The 20,648-nt window shown below is 44.6% G+C and overlaps 1 protein-coding gene across 2 annotated transcripts in view; it reads right to left on the reverse strand.

The window, feature by feature from the left end:
• The window catches only part of LOC308302501 (low-density lipoprotein receptor class A domain-containing protein 4-like), a gene marked incomplete at both ends in the record, with an annotated part of 204,491 nt that overhangs the window by 34,837 nt on the left and 149,006 nt on the right, over nt 1-20,648 (reverse strand). Inside the window, one exon of one of the 2 annotated variants that reach the window (XM_080746757.1) lies at nt 13,489-13,588. The exons of the other annotated variant lie outside the window; for it this stretch is intronic. Coding sequence (XP_080602883.1) covers nt 13,489-13,588 — 100 coding nt within the window. Of the gene's footprint in view, nt 1-13,488; nt 13,589-20,648 lie in introns of those variants that run through there. 2 annotated transcript variants of the gene reach the window in all.

Below are 20,648 nucleotides of genomic sequence, written 5' to 3' on the forward strand. Positions count from 1 at the left end.
GTGTGTGTGTGTCTCTCCCCAGCCAGACAATAGAGCAGGCCCTGTGCCTGATTGGGGTCAGCTGGTGGCTGTGGATGGGAGGAGGGGGAGGAGAGGCAGGAATAGAGGAGGGGGAGGTAGCAGACACCGCTGTCTGACTTGTGTGTCTGGGGAGAAAGAGGGACCCCCTCTGAATCACTAATGAGAGGAATGGGGGGGGGGGGGGGGTTGGTACTGGGACCTGAGACTTTCTGACTCGCACGCACTCACACACGCACACACATACAAAGCATACTTCACTCTGTAGCCTGTGAGGTTAAATTGGTGTAAACTCAACTGTAAAAATAGAAAAGGCCCAGAGGCAACACCTGGACAGTTGTGACTGTCTGTTCGCCATAGCATTTTCAACTACAAGACTCTGGGGTTTCTCCTGCTGCATTTTACATTAGATGTTGTTCCCCACAGAGCATGAAACTGGTGTGACTGCAATATATATATATATTCGTAGATTCATCTCTAGAGCCCGGCGATTTATCGGTCAAACCGATATATCGGTCTTTTTGGACTCCGATGTCGGTATCGGACATCGGTCATTATCTCTCCGATATATCGGTCGTTTTTATAAGTAATAGTAGACCACCATTTGATGACATTTAGCCACTCATACCCAAAACTTGGAATATATTGTCGTTGCTCGTAAGGATCCATTGGGTTTCATTTTACAATCTTCTTTCATTTTTAAAAATTTTATAAAGGGTCCATTTGGTTACCAAATCTCCATCATTTTGCTGGGGACCACCTGGAAACCCCTCAAGGACCACTGATGGTCCCTGGTAAAAAAAAATTGAATGTAAGAAGTTTTTTGAAATTTAGGCTATTTATTATTATTTTATATTATTACAAAACATCGGTTAAACATCGGCAATCGGTGGTGTAGCACTCAACATCGGCAAACATCGGCATCGGTAAAAAACAGTCATGTCACTGTCGTTCAATCTACAACAGAGTTTTGCCAAATCCCGGAGAAGACGCGCTCTGATTGGCCAGTAGACACTTTGACTGGCAGTTGTGCCAAACGCTCAACCCAAAACATGAATTACAATAATATCCCTATCGGGACATAACACGGACGGCCCTGTGCTCGGCACAGCGACCCGCTCGACTAAGCTCACTCTGCGGTGCCTCTCGTGGATCAAGTCTGCTTCAGATGGTGTGCATCTGTAGCAGTCAAAAACTATACTTTATTGGCCCAAAAAAAGGGGGTAGAAACAGCCAGTTCCTGTTATTCATTTCAACCAATCAGATCCCTTCATTTCAACCGATCAGATCCCTTCCTGGTGGAAATAAAGTGGACAAAGGAAGATCAGAGTGTACAACTTGGTAATATTCACCTGTGAAAAAATGTGCCCCTTTGCGATACAACTGTAGGACAGCAACATAGCTTACTCCTTGGCATATGGAGCGTGATATTAACTGAGGTGAAATCCATAGTCCAATCCATACAAGTGACTGTTAACTGCTGTTGTATTTTATCTGTACTAAGTACCAGTAAGACTCCCTAAATCGGGAGATAAGCGACCTTCAGGTCACTTACACAAACTTTGGAAGGCAATTGTAGCCAACTAGAGGTTCGCGGGCCTTTGGCCCGCTCACATCTAGTTAAAAAAATAATAATAAAAAAAAAATAAAATAAAATAAAAAAAAAGGAAAAAAAAAAAAAAAAGTTATATAAAATAAAAATAAAAAAAATTGGGGGGGGAACTATTGTGGCGGAACTATTGTGCCGCAGCGCACGTTTCCGGTCGGACATATTTGACCGCCGGACGCACTTCCGGTTAGGATCCAAGCCCCCAGAACCCTGGGGGCGCCCTGAAACCAAATGGACATGGTGGCCGTTTTGAGGTACTGCAGTTGGGTCTACTCACATGAACGCGCGTCTAGGCTTCTTTGTATTGACGCGAGTTCATACCGGAAGAGCTCGTTCATGAAGCGCGTCCATGAACACAAATTATGACGCAAAACGCGTCACAGTGGCCCCACTACGTCACGGTTTTACTAGTCGGAAGGAGGGGTGAAAACGCCTCATGCGCTGGGTGAGCAACTCAATGCAAGTGGACGAGCGGGGATATCTGGTGTCCTCTCTATTCTTATTATAACTCTATGTTAGGATCTCCGTGTGCCACGTGATCAGTCCTAGCCAAGGTGGAGCGTAACCGTGACAACAGCTGCTTGCAGGCTGGTGCAGGCTTGTTGTATGGGCTGGTGTAGGGTTACAGATCCATGGGCTGGGCGGACGTTAAGATCCCCTGGACTGGGGGACGTTATAGCCAATTGGAGTGCTGCAGAGTTAGGGGCGGTATTCCTTACGTCCTAGACAACGACTACCTATGAGTTGAAGTCGATGTAAAGGGGGCGTTAATGGGCTTGGAAGTGGGATGCGGCAATAGGAGGAATGTATATATAAGATGAGGAGGGAATATGGGAAATGGGACAGATCCATGTTGATGACATGACTGTAGGGATACTGTGTACCGCTTTGCAGTGTAAACCATCTACACTTATGAAAAAAGCCTGGCCTTGTGATTGCCAGCCTGAGACTTCCAACCGCTGATTTATACTTAGGGTGCATTCGGAAATGCGCACTCAACGCACTGGTGTGCCATGTTGTCGTTCGTTTATTCGGTGCACTTGGTGCGTTGTTGTTCGGAAATCCAGTGCGCGGCGCACTGGTGTGTTGAGTGCACGCACTCACCAACCCTACTCAGAAGATGGGGTTTGGCGGTGTGGTGGTGAGGTGCGGTGTTTTGATTGGTTGGTTTTCATGGCCGTGTCTTGAATGCTTCTCAGCTGTGAACAATGGAGGAAATAACCGCAAAATACAGCACTTGCAGCTTAATTGGTCATTTGGGCTTGATAGTTTCACACACATCAACATGTAAATTAACAGCAGGTATGCCAATGTTGTGAATTAGACCTACATCTCCTAATAGCAACGTTATGTTAGCATACTCAGCAACTGCTGCTTTTCAGAAAGTTTACCCTCAGAGTTCAGAGTGAAAAGGCACACAGCTGCCTGTTAAAACAGGTCGTTCGTAAATAAGCCACACTGAACGCACTCTCCAAAGTCACGCCCACTGCACTCACTACACTGAGCACACACCGGGTGCGGGTTTCCGAACGCACCCTTAGTTGCATGCCAGCGTCTCGTACCGAAATTGGGCTAGTCCCAGTTGCCCGACGTCCCAGTTGGGCGAACAGACTGTAAAGCAAGCGATCTTCATCCCATTCATGCGTTTATCGTGCGCTTGCCCAGGCCGTTGCATTCACCACGGCTTCGTAACTCGCGCGGCCGGCCCTGGCCCGCTCTTCGCGGGCACTCGCGCAGGACCAAGGTCTGCTGGCCTTCGTGCCGCTTGCAATGTCGTGGACAATATTTACAGTCTGTTCGCCCAACTGGGACGTCGGACAACTGGGATTTCCCCCCGAAATTAGCCGATATACAAGCTCAGTCGCATTGTGAGCTTCTAGATTGGCTATTTTTGGTGTGAGACACGATGCGCAACCAAGTTACAGAGGGCAATGCATTGCAGGCAACAGGGGAATCTTTCCTCTCTCCCTCTGGCCTCTTGTCTTCTTTTCTGTTTCCTGTACCTCCACTCTCTTTGTGTTCATTTGTTGACCCCCCGCCACAACTAGTCTTTCCATCGTTCTGTCTCTGGTGTAATCCTTGTAATTTCCTGCGATAAGGCCACATCCAGAGCATGGTCTAGAGAGCAGCCAAGGGTCCAGCTGGCATGATCAGTGGATTACCCTGTTGACAGACGGGTGTGGGGCACTGGGGGAGGACAGACAGTATGGTACTTACTTTGAATGTTTCCTATAATGCTAGTACAGTATAGCCAAGATAAAGACTTGACAGGACGCTTCCTTCTGCATTCACGGATCTTCACCCAACAAGTGGGCGGTAATGGTGGCATGTAGGGTGGTTGGTTGTTTCAACCTTAGTAATATTAAGTATATTTCATTATACACATAACACATTTATTCATTTAAACCCTACTTACTTTGTTGACCGGTGTCCCCCAGGGGTCTAAATCAAGTCCCTTCCTTTTTTACACTGTACACCAAAAAGCAGATACAGGAGTATAACGTGTCATAGTTGTGAGCTTGTAGATCAACTATTTCTGCCAACTGATGTTTATTTATTACGACATGTCCAGAAAAGGGACGCTAAGGCTCATGTGGTTCAAATCAGTTGACTTGAGTATGATTTTTGGGAAGTTTCTCGGAAGATGAGTCAAATGAATCAATGCTCATGTGAAGAAAAACAGATAACAGAAAGTGTTAGCTAGCAACAAACTTCTATCATAAAATCACATGAGGTTCGGAGGTTCATTCAAAATTAAAATATGCTCTTCAGTCAAACACAGTCCAATGTAAACAACCACAACCAAACTCATGGATGGTGACATTTATGAGTTGCCTGCTGTGGATGCATGCCCTGGCTGAGGGGGCACCGGCACAGCAAGGGGCACATGGGATTCTGCCAACGCCCCTCGTCTGCTGTAGGAGAATACCGTATTACATGTGACTGATCTGGAGTCTGACATCTCTGCTGCAGCAGCGGTATGCCTTTTACACAGTTTATGAGCATGGTTCATGCCGGGTGTGTCCTCGTTGAGGTTATGGAATGGGGGGGCTTCTCCCACAGATGTTAGAAATACATCAACAGTCCTCTCAACCGCATCTTTCATTCATTAGGCTGTAAAAGCATGAAGGCAGTCAAGGCACTTCTACAAAGGGAACAGGAACAAGAACGCTGATTGTCAATTTAAACTTTGTGTGCAACGTTTTGCTATTGCTGCATATTTCACATTTTGGAGGAACGTTTTGCTAATGCCACATACAGTAGTACACACACAACAACATAGACGTTGCTTTACTAGTCAGATTTAACCAGGTGATAGTAGCCAGGTGAGAGGTTGAATTCCATACAATTTGTAAACATCAACAGTGAAGAATTATATGAATGAAATAATGATGATGCCATCATGCCAGCACGAGTTCAATCTGCACCAACACTGAACACTGACCTTGTTTTTTGTGCCAATTACCTCAAAGAAACACTGAACATCACCACTAAATATTGTTGTGATGTCATGTCATGCACGCGGCTTCAGAAAGGCTCTGAACACAGCAATTTATGTTATGTGGTCACAAAAGCCCATTTTCCATACCAGTTTTTAGCCCGACACGACACCATATGTAGGTTTTCCACTACAGTACCCCCCCCTCCTCTCCTCCGCTCCCGAAATAAATCGACGCCCCTTTCAACATACGGATACTCGGATAGGATCTTTGTCTGTAAACAGTAAACACAACGGAGACGCTAACTTGCGCTAATTATTTTTTAGAGATGTGGTGGACAATGTTTTAGATGCCACACACTCACACATGTCTTCATCGAGTCTTTACAACTATAGCGACGACTAACGTCGGGGTGAACATAGTCAAATAATAACTTTATTGGCCAAACTACACAAAGAAGAGTAGAGGCTAGTTGCGCTAGGATACATGCTAAGCTACAGTACAGTACATGTAGGCTACTGTAGATTATTTTCCCCATTCAAGACATGCAGTTACAAATACAAACAGGAGACATCTCACTGAGATCTATATCAAATAACGGATTGCAGACACATTGGCCGTTGCGACTCGTGACGATAGATATAGCCTATGTCCACTGTTTGTGTTGGTTAATATGTTCTTGGTGCTTCGTGGTATCTCAACTGCAGGGCTGGGGAACACAATTCTGCCTAATCGACCTCTTTATAAACAGATATATAAAACAAACAGGCTTTGCCTTTACATTTGATTTGCAGCCGTGACTGCATACTAAAATCTGTCTCAAGTTGTTGTGTTGAAAGACACAGCTCAGCCTGAGATGAGACTGACCAATCAGTATCAGCAGCGCAGCGTGTACTGTATACGTCACTGATTTGGCCTCACTTGGCCTAGCCCGGACCCACTCGAGAGTGGAGCTGTTTTAGTACCTCGTTTTGTACCCCTTTCACACCACTCTACCCAGTTCCTTCCTTGTAGTGGAAAACCTGACACAAGTGGGCGGTGTGGTGTGGAGTGGTGTGGTGTGGTGTTGGGCCTGTGGAAAATGCGCTAAAGGGGGCTCTCACACGTCCAGTCCCACCAATTCAAAATGCAGTCAAACACAATCCAATGCAAGCAACCACAACCAACACTACAAATCTGCCATGGTCCCAGGGGCATTTTGGGAACCATGGGAGGAGGGGTGGTGTGTGTGTGTGTGCGTGTGCGTGTGCGTGTGTGTGTGTGCGCGCGTGCGTTACCTGGCTGCACTTAAGCTAAATCTCGACAACATAAAAGGAATCTCCACTGAAGGCTCCATACAGTAGGCCTAAAGTATTATTCTACTGCCTGGGTGATCTCTGACACCAAAACAAACGTATTACTCAACATTCTGGACAATGCAGCATTCATGCTTTGGATATTAGTTGTAAATGTGAAGCGACGAGCCATATATAATTTCAAAGCAATAATCTTCCATTTGGTATTTGCAGTAAAGGAAAGAGATGAGACGTGCAGTTCATAAAGCGTAATAAACACATCAGCCACCCCATTTGTTTGGACGCCAGAAAAACAAATCAACTGAAAGGCAGAGAAGCCACAGTGTGCATGTGTGCTGCCTGCCATGGCCTGTCTAGACTGGAGAGGCACAACACACTGATTGACTGTAAAATGTCCCATCCACGCTCACAAACATGGAAGTCATGAGACAGGGAGCAGACAGTGGGACTGATTCATTCACTGCAGCTCCTTAGCATCTCAGACAGTCAACTTTAGTGTAAATAGATGTTGACCGAGACAGCAGACATCTAACCCCTGCACCCCCCCCCTCCCTCCCTCCCCCCCAAAGACATATACACATGCACTTGACGGATGGCCTGTCTTCCACCACACTGGGACTACAAATCTGCCCTGGTCCCAGGGGCATTTTGGGAACCATGGGAGGAGGTGTGTGTGTGTGTGTGTGTGTGTGTGTGTGTGTGTGTGTGTGTGTGTGTGTGTGTGTGTGTGTGTGTGTGTGTGTGTGTGTGTGTGTGTGTGAGTGAGAGAGAGAGATGGGGGGTGTAGAAACTAGACACAAAGGGAGTCCCAGCAGTCAGTGATGACGATGTGAATGCTGACTGGGGGCTGGTGCACGGAGCTACGGTGGCCCTTTTAGGACGAAGAGAGCGACGAGAGGACTGACTGACCCTTCTTTTGTTTTGGGGCTTTTTAAGGAAGCATTTCACCTGATACTGAACTGCCCCGAGTTGTATTTTCCCACAGCATTTGTAGTTTAAGAGGTTGTTAGTTTGACTCAGCAACTTGGAAGCCCAGCTTAGAAGAACAGACATGAAACCAACAGACATGGGGACTGCCCCATAGGTCGAACTCCCGTTGGGTCGAACAGTGTCGGCAGGTTAGATAATCACCCGCGAGTGTCGGCAGGTTAGATAATCACCCGCGTCACAGTTACTGAGGTTAGGTTTAGGGTTAGGGTTAGAGTTAGGCATAGTTTTACTGAGGTTAGGATTAGGGTTTGTGTTAGAGTTTGGTGGTCCAACATAGCAGAAAACCACATCTTTTTAAAAGGGACACTTGATTAGCAATCCCCTTTAGAAAAGCACTGGCATGAGATCTATTCTATACCAAGCAGAGCTGTGATTAGGACAGCATCAATGTCAATACCATCAAAAAAAGAAGGGAAATAATGGAAGACAACTTAATGTGTTCACAAGACGTGAAATTATCCTGCCAGAAACCCCCTAACTAAAATAAAGAGAGAACAGTATTCTGCCATCTCCTGTCCCGTTCAAACCACACGCCACTGAACACAGTTCCTCCTGTTAGTGTTAACATCACGAGACTGACTGATAAACAGTTGACTGTAAGGTCCGGATATACCAGCAGCAGCTTGAGACTGAAACTCCATGAATTCAGGCCCAAATTAAAAAGAACCCCAAGCCTCCTAATCTCATGACACCACAACGCAATGAGTCAACTGTCACACACATACAGTACACTGCCTGCCGTTGCTGGGACTGTCATATGTCCAGCGCAATGCAGACCGGAATCATCTGGGCCAGTCCCGTGCAATTCCAGGTCAGGTCTATGGTTTAAAAGCAGGGTCCAGGACACAGCCCCCCCCCACCCCATTTAGAACAAGGAGCTCTTTCTTAACCCCCAGTACTGTCGCCCTAACAGCCCCAGTGCTCACCGCAGGAACCCCTCAGGAGAGGTGGCCGGCTGAACAAGGCTTCTTTGAGGGGAACGAACCAATTCTGGAAGTTCCCTGTGAAATTAATTACAGTAGCACTGATCGTTAGGAAATCTGTCTGGAAGAGAGATTATATATATATATATATATATATATATATATATATATATATATATATATATATATATATATATATATATATATATATATATATATATATATATATATATATACTGTATATATACATACAGTACACACACACACACACACACACGCACACGCACACACACGCACACACACACACACACACACACACACACACACAGTCCTTGCTCGTTCGAACATATGTGCAGAGTTTGGGCTATGTGGTGTGCACAGTATATGAGGGTTTGGATGTAGGAGGTTCAGAAGGAATGTTGGAGAACCCAGACGTATCAGTGATGTCAGTCATCTCCAAATGTGGGCACTGTTTCAGCATGCAGCTGTTACCATGGAGGCGACGCATGGGCAGAACAGGCGGCAGTATCAGTGAAGTCAGTTATCTCCAAGTTTGGGCACTGTTTAGTATGAGTGATGTCAGGTATATCATACTTCAAGTTCCTGAACTGCTATTAAGCATACAGTCTGAAGGAAGGCTTGTATCAGAATGTTTGAGAATGAATTATTAGTAACCCCAGACAAAAAACAAGACAAACTTGATTACGAATGAAGAACACACCTGTAGATAAAACAAACAAACACAAAAAACAAACCCCAAACAAACAACAAAGAGCTTAGCGAGAGATTGGATTGGCTGTCTGGCTGGAGACTGCAGGGCAAATATTGGCTAAGGCTGAATGTGGATGTGTGTGGCTCTGTGTGTGTGCATTGTGTACATCTGTAGGTCTGTGTGAGTGCACGAGTGTGCCTGTGTGTGCACAAGTGTCCGCATGTGCGAGCTGCGGGAGTCAGCAAGTAGCTGTGTGTGTTTGGCTTGAGGTAGTTGACAGTTGACCCTGCTGCCACCTACACACTAACACCACTCATACACAGGATTACTACCTCGCCGTTTACATCAGGCTGTCTGGCTGTCTGGCCCTGGCTGCAGGCTCAAGCCTCATTTGTACTTCATTGAATGACTGCATCAAAGGCCAAAAACAACTGGAATGGTAAAAAGCGATGCATCAGTCAAACAACTAAATACAAACACAATCCAAAAGACCTAAATGAGAGTTTTTCATATAAACCTGATTGAATAATGAAACCAACTGACAGCCTGCAGACTGCATGCTCAATAGCAGTTCAGGAGATTGGAGAGAGGAATGGCAAACCAACCAAAACATTCTCATATATACAGTGTATAAACACACACACACACACACACACACACACACACACACACACACACACACACACACACACACACACACACACACACACACACACACACACACACACACACACACACACACACACACACACACACACACACACACACACACAGTATAGTAAATTATCTGCTTTGCAATATTTCTGCTCTCTGACCTTGCTTCAGCTTTGTGTCCCGGCCCAAACCAGGAAGAACAAAACACTGTATGAAACATGATCTCCTAGTCTGCCACACAAGTATAGGAGAAAGTTACAGAATGCTATCCACAAACATGTAGCACAACGCTATGTGAGGGAATCTACAGGTGTTTAGCCTCAGGGCTACATACAGTAATGCAGCAGCAGAGTACAGTGTTAATGTCTGCTGCACAGTCGGGCTAACCGTACCACTCAGTGAACAGACACTAATTTGTCAAGAGCTAAACACTATCTCTTTGAGGGAGACCCAAGCCTGTCTCTAAAATGTACATATGAACCCCACCCCACCAGCCCTCGATGTAGGCCGAGATTCAATTCCCAGCAGTGGGAATTTCTATAGTGTGATTTCTCTGTTTGCGCGGCGCTCTTTCCCCCCCTCATATCCTGTTTAAAGAGGAAGTATACAAGTGGGACTGTGAGAACAACTTAAATACAGGATGTAAAAAAAACAGAAAAGGCAGGGAAATCATCAAAGCAGGAGATGCATTATTCAGCCTTGTGAATCTGCCCGATAACACAACAAACAAACATCTCCTTTTAAACCTGGCATTCCACACAGAAGAATATTGTGCTAATTTAAACCCACTGGGAGCAGTGCTCGCCCCAAACTAGTTCAAATAGTCTGATGATTTTAAAAACAATTAAAAAGGCAATGCAACGCGGCAAACTGTGGAACCAGCACAGCAGCACAGTACAGACATCATAATTCATGCATCATTCATAACACATGATTATGTCTCTTTATGACCGTTTGGTTACTGCCCAAAAAAACTGGTCAATTTTTATACTCTCACAGTTAAACTAACACAGATTTTACTGTGTGGTGTCTGTCTATCAGCCTGTGTAAGACACTCAATCTTAAATTGTATCTCCTGCATGTGGCCATGCATCTGTAACTGTATGCAATGCATATACTGTATCCCACAGCCACCGTGCGTGCGTGTGTGTGTGTGTGTGTGTGTGTGTGTGTGTGTGTGTGTGTGTGTGTGTGTGTGTGTGTGTGTGTGTGTGTGTGTGTGTGTGTGTGTGTGTGTGTGTGTGTGTATGTGTGTGTGTGTGTGTGTGTGTGTGTGTGTGTGTGTGTATTTTTCTGGCTAGCAACACATGATGATGGCACAGAAAACAAATGGTGGAACACCAGGCCAGACAGTCAGCCAGACAAACAGCCACACACACACACACACACACACACACACACACACACACACACACATATACGCACACGCGCACGCACTCAAGTACACACAGTTCTTGGTTACAATGTGGCGTCAGTACATCCATGCTCTGCTGCCAAATCTAAATCTAATATCCTGCCTTCACCTCACGTTGCCCAGGCCTGGACCAGACCCCAATGGAAATTACACATCACTGTAACTCTGTCTGTCTGTCTGATCGGCTGCAAGTCTGAAGTGTGTGTGTGTGTGTGTGTGTGTGTGTGTGTGTGTGTGTGTGTGTGTGTGTGTGTGTGTGTGTGTGTGTGTGTGTACTGTATGTCTGTCTGCATGCGTATGTGTATTATTACTATACTTGTGAGGACCAAATGTCCCAAAAAGTATAGTAGAGTTTGAGAACTGGACAGTGTGAGGGCCATTTTACTGCTCCTCACAAGAGAAATGTTGGTTTTGTGGTTGAAACTTTTTTTTTTTAGAAATGATTCAGGTTGGAGTGTTAGGATCAGACCTCTACAGGTTAGGCTTAAGGAGCTACAGTTATACTTAGTGACATGCCGGTATGGCGCACCAGGAAATAATCTGAATCTAAAAGCTCATAACGCGTCACGCAGATCTGCTATTTTTCCGCAATTTTACTGTCCTAAAATAATGTTGATGTCCTAACAAGTATAGTAATACAAACTCATGCGAGTGTGTGTGTGTGTGTGTGTGTGTGTGTGTGTGTGTGTGTGTGTGTGTGTGTGTGTGTGTGTGTGTGTGTGTGTGTATATATAAAGTGTGTGTCAACATGTGTGCACTGACTGTCTGGTTATGTATCATTCTCCTGGTCCCAGTAAAGCTGTCACTCTGTCTGTCTATCCATCTATCTGTCTGTCTCCATACGTCTCCTGGCTATGCATCCATCTGTCTGCATGTCAGAGTATACGCCTGCTTATGTATCTGTCTGTGTCGCTGTGGCCGTCTCCCTATTTGTCCACGTCCATCTTGTCTACATGTCTGACTTGACTTGGACGAGTACATTTCTATCTACCCACCTGTCTGTCTCTTGCCCTCTCTCCATGTCTGGCTATGTGTTTCTGCCTGCCTGTCTGTCTGCCTGCCAGCCTGCCTGTCTGTCTGTCAGTCTGTATTTTGAACGCCTGCTTGAGTCATAAAGGAACATCTGCAATGAATCCAGCGGGCAGCATTACAGCACTGCTGATAATGATAGTCTCTGCTCTGGTCTGTGCTCAGAAGGCAGACAGACATAACATACCATTCCAGCATTTCCTGTCTGCACTGATAGGCAAACTATTTAACCCTCTGTGGGGATCTGTCACACTGCACACACGTAGATGTTAAGAAGAGATCCACACATAACAGCCGAGGGTTGGCGTGTTAGTATACCTCTGAAGAAATATATACAACAATATATATACCGGTATATATTCAAAAAACAGACGTGTCAACGTCAAATATAATAATGCATAACTCAAGACCAGACAACAAATAAAAAATAATGTCAAAATGACAAAAGTTTATAGGAAAACGGGCAGACAAAAACACAACCAATCGCAGACTAAAAAAAAAAAAAAGAGCAGATTTTACTATTCCAAATAGACGACAACGGGGCCGGGGCTATAGCACTTTAGTCGCTCGTCTCTTTTATTACACCGTTACAAATCCGACGCGTCGTGAAAAAATATCAAACCGTTCTCCTCCTGCTTAATACGCTTTCTTGTCAGCAATCAGCAGCGATGGAAAAACATTGTTTAAGTTAAAAAAAATCAATGCCGCAACGTTGAAAAACTCCCTTACAAGTAAAAGTCCGGAATTCCAAATGTACTCGAGTAAAAGTAGGAGGTACTGGCATCAAAATGTAGCTTACTTAAAAGTGCCAAAAGCAAAAGTAGCCTACAACATGTTCGAAAATAGCCTAGGTATGAAATAGGGCTAAAGTGGTGTGTATGTTTTACAATTAAGGCTATTATAATGTAATATCTGCAAAGTTACAAGTAACTTGAGTTTTCAAATAGAGAGGAGTAGAACAATAGTTGGATCCGAGACGCAGTGGAGTAGATCGGAAACACTCTCGGTACAAACACCTCAAAATGTGTACTTTAAGTACAGCACTTAAAGTAAATGTACTAAAGTTACTTCACACCAGTGGTCCTCAAAGGGTCTAAATTGACCGCTACAAGCATATTATTAACTCTCTCTCTTGTAAGCATACAAATGGGACCAAAAAATGAGTTAAGAGAAGACCTTGGAAATGGTAAAGGTTTTTGAGAAACACCGCTTTCCACCACTGCAAGAAAACACAGCGACTACCTACATATTATCTCCATTCTGTGGGAACGTTCCTTTTAGAGGGGTCTAAAATAAGCCCTGTAACTCTAACAGTGTACAAATTTGTACACTGTCAGAGTTAAGGAGAAAATGTAAAAAAAGAAAAAGAAAAAAGAAAAGTGATAGAAAAAAAGAAACACTCACATATCTCCATTCCCTGGGGCTGGGAAGCGGTACAGTTGCAGGAGCAGGTGACATTGGAGTTGCTGCTGGGGCTGACAGGGGCCGTGGTTAGGTTTTGCATGGGGACAGAGTGACACCGCTCCGGGGCTGGAAGAGCCGCCGCCACCGTACCGCCGGCCCCCGACGACACAACGAGACCAAAGTTCCAGGCAGCAGCAGCGGCGGCAGCGGCAGCAGCGGCAGCAGCAGCAGCAGCAGCCCGGCGTCAGCGGCTGGCTGGCTGGCTGGCTGGCCGGTGGCCGCTACGAAAATCCCCGCCGACCAAGTTGCTACTTTTTCCTCCCCCTTTGATTTGTTGTTAAATATCACGCCATATTATTTCTCCGTCGGGTCTCGTTCGGTTCGGTAGGAGGCTGTGTTTGTTTCGGTCTTCGAGCTAGATGTTTTTTTCTTTTTTAGGGCGATAAGCCGTTTTTCCTCGCCGCACTAACGCATCGTACAGGGGTTTTTTGTTTTGTTTTTTGGGTTTCCTTCCCTTCTTCGTCTGTGCCGTTGAGTAGTTTTCCTTGGCTCGCTGTGCTGTGCAGCAGAGCAGTATACTGGCCAGACACAAGCAGCAGACTGAAGCCCAGCCTTCCCCCCCCTCCCAAAAAAAAGACAGCGACTCTCTGCTCCAATCAAATAACCCCGGAGGGGAGAGAGAGAGAGAGCGACGAGACTAGAGAGAGACAGACAGACAGAAAGAGAGAGACACAGAGAGAGAGAGAGAGAGAAGAGGGGGAGTGGCGTGTGTGTGTGAGTGTGTTTGTGTGTGTGTGTGTGTGTGTGTGTGTGTGTGTGTGTGTGTGTGTGTGTGTGTGTGTGTGTGTGTGTGTGTGTGTGTGTGTGTGTGTGAGAGAGAGAGAGAGAGAGAGAGAAAGAGAGAGAGAGAGAGAGAGGGGGGGGGGGGGGGGCGTAGTATAGGACAGAAAGCTAACAGACGGTGGGTTTGGTAGTTGACAATGGCTGTGGGAGAGGAGAGGAGAGCAGAGGAAAGGAGAGAAGGAGGGACACTGGGACAGACATGGCCGGCCGGTCGGCCTTCTCTGCCCGGCCCTGGTGGGGAGAGGAGCCTCCTAGACAGTACACACACACACACACACACACACACACACACACACACACACACACACACACACACACACACACACACACACACACACGCACACACACCAATCCAATGGAGACGGCTGTTTGAAGCTCAGCTAACCTTGAGCTGACCCCCGCCTTGGTGTTGTAGCCTAGTGCTGAGGAGCACATGTGCACCAATATAAGGCACGACCCCCCCTCCACACACACACACACACACACACACACACACACACACACACACACCTACACACACACACACACACACACACACACACACACACACACATACAGGTTTGTATTTACTATATGTGTGAGGACGTCAATGTTTTAAGACAGTGATTTTATGTATGAATGCCATTTTTTAAAATGTTTTGCCATTTTTAACCATAAGCCTAAAAATAGCTGACTATGTTTGGCTATAAATTGGCAATTTTTCGGTGCACAAAACCATAAAACAACCATTTCTCTTGTGAGGAACAGAAAAATGGTCCTCATAATGGCTATCTATATCGTCACTGTCGGGCAGAAACCTTGTATCTCCAACTTTCAAATTTGTGTTTTTCCATAAATTAAAGTCCAAGGCTACTTCATCATAACAAAAGCGTCACACAAAAGTATTTTAAATGGTTTTTAAAATAATAACCCAAAAAAGGAAGGTTTTGGACATACAAGGTTTCCACCCGACAAGTTGTGACAACAACGATATACTTGTGGGGGACACATGGTCCTCAGGAGTATAGTAATATAAGAACACACACACACTGTAAACCACCACTACTACCACGACCCCCTTCACTGCCACGGCCCAGTCTGCAGTCTATAAATAAACAGAGAGGCACTCAGACTGTTACTCTAGAACAGTGGCCCTCAGGGACCCCTGGTACTGCTGGCTTTCTATCTTACTAGTTGGTGAACTTGCATATTATGTACTGTACCTACTACTGGGTCTAACTAGTTTCTGTGGATAAACCAGCCAGGTCAAGGCAAATAATACCTGGTAGAACGAAATAAAAATAAATATATTATAATTTTTAAAGATTTGTTTTGGGGCTTTTATGCCTTTATTGATAGGACAGTAGACTGACACGGAGCAAGGGTCGTCCGGATCGGGGAATCGAACCATCCATACCTATGTGGCAATCCCTACGTGGTATGCGCCTGGACCAGTAGGCCAGCGGGCACCCGCATTAGCATTTTCATTGGGAAAATACCAGCATCTAAAACCAAAACTAAAATGATAAAAATAATATATCATACCAACTGAAAAGATATTCCTTAACGATTGCTAATTCTATGCATGTCATGTAGTAAACTAACTAAAGTTAAGTCTTGTGACCCAAAAATAAGAACACTTGGCTGCAGTCATCATTGGAGCAACACAAGAATTGACACACAGTCTATATAAAATCTGGTGGATTGGTGTGTTGAAGTTAGCGTTGGTGTTCTTTCTCATGTATATTTCATAATATTCTAACTTACTGTAGGCTATATGTCCAAATGATGATGTTTTTTTTACCACATAACATCATGACTTCACAATGTCAGGTATCTTAGGAAAAGGCAATGTAGGCCTATATCATTTTGTTATCACATAAGAGCGACGCACTAGTTACATGCAGTTTCTCATATTTAACTACTTTGACACCTGATCTACCTACACTACAGTCCAGTTGGTGGCGGTAATGCACCTTTAAGGTTACACCAACCACCAATAAACCCCAAAGAAAAGAAGAAGCAGCAACCATGTGACACCAAGACAGCCTATGGGCAATAGGTTGTGTAAAGGTAGCGCACTCACACACAGGAAAGAAAGAAATCTGTTACCACTACCAGATTTAAAAATGAAGCCCTGTGCCAGGGACCCTCAGAATAAGATTCTTCAAAAGTAATTAAAATATAGCATGTTTAAGTGGTTACATGTATTTTTATGACATATTAACATATTTTAGCATTTTATCATATTTTGTCCGGGGAACCCCTGGAATCCACTCAAAGACCCTGGACCCTGATATTGCTTTAGTCCTGGACCACTGGCATTATCAATTCAATCACTTTTTTTCCCATAGATACAGTATGAGGTAATTCTCAGGTCCCGTGCATACACCGATGTGCACAGCACACACACACATACTGTACATGCATAAACACTCACCCACACACATAGTATATATGTATATGAACAAGCGCACCCACAGCCCACACCCACACCCACACACACCCGCATGGGCAAATCATTTCTCTCTGTCTGTGACCTCTGTGTTTCACAAACGCACGCGTATATACACACGCACACTTACAAATTATGCTCACGCACGCACACACTCACACTCAAACACGCACACGCACGCACGCACGCACGCACGCACGCACGCACACACGCACACACACACACACACACACATACACACACAGAGTGCCTGTCTGGAGCATCAATTTAGTCCCCCAGGGAGCAGGCAGGGTGACACCACTAACAGACCAGAGCAGACTAGACAGCCAGCAGACAGATAAGTACTAGGCACTGCTGAATACCAAATGCACTCTAGTCTACCAGCTCCCTCCCTTCCCCCCGGACTGCAGTCCAAACGCACGCGCGTGCGCACGCGCGCACGCGCACACACACACACACACACACACACACACACACACACACACACACACACACACACACACGCACGCACGCACGCACGCACACACACACACACACACACACACACATCTGCACGCACATAGGCACGCACACGCACAGAAACACAAGCCTCTCTCTTCCTCTAAGAGAGAATGTGTGTCTGTCTAGGTGTGTATTTAAGGAATACCAATCTATGTTGGTAAGGTTATTACGCTCTGTGTGTGTGTGTGTGTGTGTGTGTGTGTGTGTGTGTGTGTGTGTGTGTGTGTGTGTGTGTGTGTGTGTGTGTGTGTGTGTGTGTGTGTGTGTGTGTGTGTGTGTGTGTGTGTGTGTGTCTGTCTGTCTGTCTGCTTATCTGAGGAATCCCAAGACTACGATTTTCGCACATTAACCTCTCAGACAGCCTACCAAAGTCATTTTTCCTTTTTATACAAAAAATGAGAAATGCTACTCGGCATACCCATGAGAATGCCATGGAAAATATTGTGTGTTTCTTTCTCAAGTGGTTCCAAATATTCTAAGGTTGGACAGCCGGTAGACTGCTGGCAGCTGGTATTTAAAGAGAAACATACCACTAGCACATCTCTAGATAAAGCTCCACATTGCTAGACCCTAGTTTAGCACCTAAGGCTCATTTGAAACTAGGGGAAACACTGGAACTGTACACAGTAAAAATCCCTAGTAATTTAAGGGTATACGAATGGAACCAAATGGACCCTTACAAGTCCATTCGTACAGTCTCTGAGTAAAAAAATGATAAATGATTAATTTAAAGTTTTTTTTGTGTGTGTGTGTGTGTGTGTGTGTGTGTGTGTGTGTGTGTGTGTGTGTGTGTGTGTGTGTGTGTGTGTGTGTGTGTGTGTGTGTGTGTGTGTGAGAGAGAGGAATACAAACATTAAGCAGGAGTTTCCTGTTTACAGTTGCCGACACAGTTTTTCGTCCACACTTGGTGAACATTCCTATGTGTTAGACCCGATGGATAGAACAAACATAATGTTGAATGGAAATACATTTCTATGGAGGCAGGCTATCTTCAAATGCCTCAGACATTAGCAAACATATTTACTTTAATATGAGCAGGCAGCCGCTGGCCCATATCAGGAATGTGATTAACGGTATTATAATATTATTATTATTAATATAATATTATAAAATATATATATATACCCTACCAGTCAAAAGTTTGAACACAGCTTCTCACTCAATGTCTGTGAGAAGCTGTGTCCAAACCTTTTGACTGGTAGGGAATATATCAGGAACAAAGGATACTACAAGACCTTTTTGCAAGATCCCCAAAGATCTAGAACAAAACCTCATCAAGTCAGATCCATGAAATACAGAATAGTCCTCTGGTGGTGGGGAGGGAAGACTGCTTTACAGTGCCATCATGTGGTCAAGTTAGGAAATGAACTGTTTTGTTAACATGGAACAGCAAGAATGCACTCCCAAACATGGACTGGAAAATGTTCCACTTCTCTATAGCCTGATTCGGTTGGCTTCTCTTCACTTCTCTTCTCTCTCTCACTCCATCAATTATGAAACCAACTCCTTCTCCCACACACACGTTACGCTTTGAATCAATGACACCCGACGTGATTCAGAAGCACAAGGGAAATGGTCGAGAAAATAGCAACATTTAAAACATGCAGCCCACCGTTTTGGTACAGATAAACCAAATAAAGTGCGACTCAAAGAAACTATTCACAACTCAGCACAATGTTCAATCAGAATATGCAGTAAAATATAGTATGCAGGGACTACAGAGATGTAAATGAGCTTATACCTATTTCTGGTGCAATATATGTTTGGTGCATTGTCCCTGGCAAACATACAAATACCTAAATGACTGAATAGAAGGAGAGAATTGGTATTAAAACTACATTTACTTTCAAATAAAACATATACACAACAAGTATAATATTATATAAGCATGCCATTTTGTATAGTCACTGTTGAAACCACACAATCCTGCATTCGCTAACTTTCCAAGCTTTGTAAGCCCTTTGTTGGTTTAGCAGCAGTGCAGCAGAAATAATATCTAAAAGTGGGACTTCCCCTATCTATACATGTGTATGTGACTATATCCAGTTTTAACATTTTCAGAAACACACACACAACCAACTTGAAACGGCCCATGTGATCCATATATGTCTGTGTGTGTGTGTGTGTGTGTGTGCTATGGATGGGACGATAAGCGATATTATCGTTTATCGTGATAAAAAACACTCACGATAATCGTATTGTGGAGATTAATTTATCGTGATATCGTCCTCCGTCATGCACTGGGATCAATTAACCTTTTATTTGCCGAGCTGCACATCCGGTACCACTTAAACCCTCTATAATTGGTAAAAGGTACTTATAATATACGTACTTGATAGTCTTTTTTTCACTCTTTATCAAATGTCTTTGCCAAAAAATAGCCGTTGCAACGCGTTGTGAGCATGTAGATCTGCTATTTCTTGACCAACGTTCCGCCCCAGGATAATGGATTTTGATTATTGCGATAATATCGTAAATCGTGATTTCTTATGTCACAATAATCGTGATATGACATCATTTTGCATATCGTCCCATGCCTGGTGTGTGCCTGTCTTCCCTGGATGTCACTCCAAATGACATGACCAAATAACACTGTAATGCAGAAACTGGTGTGTATACATTCTGAGCTAACCGCAATATAACTCGATAGCTGACAAAGCTGGAATGAGAGAGTGACTGAGAGAGACAGACAGATAGATAGATAGAGATAGAGATAGAGATAGAGAAAGAGAGAGAGTGAGTGTGTGTGTGTGTGTGTGTGTGTGTGTGTGTGTGTGTGTGTGCGTGCGTGCGTGTGTGTGTGTGTGTGTGTGTGTGTGTGTGTGTGTGTGTGTGTGTGTGCAGGGGTGTCACACCGGGGGGGGGGGGGGGGGGGAGTGGGACTGAGTTACTAGGGCCCAAGGTGGAGGGGCCTTGCTTATTTTATACTTTAGCTATTGTAAAATAGCAGATATACAAGCTCACAGCGCAACACCGAGTGCCGTACTGCGAGCTTGTAGATCTGCTATTTTTGAAAAGACGTGAAAACGTGTGCAAATCTTTGAATATGTGTATTTTTTAAGTGAAAAACGAAACAAAAATGTTGAGATGGGGGTCTGTGGCCAAATACATATAATTTTGGGGGTCCTTCACATGAAAAGGTTTGAGCACCACTGACATAGAAACATAGGTTTTTCGAGAAAAAAAATACACACTTAAGTGCAAGACCTGCAGAAATGTTCACAATAAAAAAAAATAGCAGATCTACAAGCTCGAGTGCGATCTGCTATTTTTCAATGGTTAAAGCACAAAACGATGCATAATAATGCGTTCCCATTCATGGGGGGCCCCACAGTGAATCCTTGTACCCAGGGCCCAGAATTTGGTGTGACACCCCTGCGTG

This window comes from Nannobrachium achirus (genome assembly GCF_963921795.1).
Source record: "Nannobrachium achirus genome assembly, chromosome: 2".
Lineage (NCBI taxonomy): Eukaryota > Metazoa > Chordata > Actinopteri > Myctophiformes > Myctophidae > Nannobrachium > Nannobrachium achirus.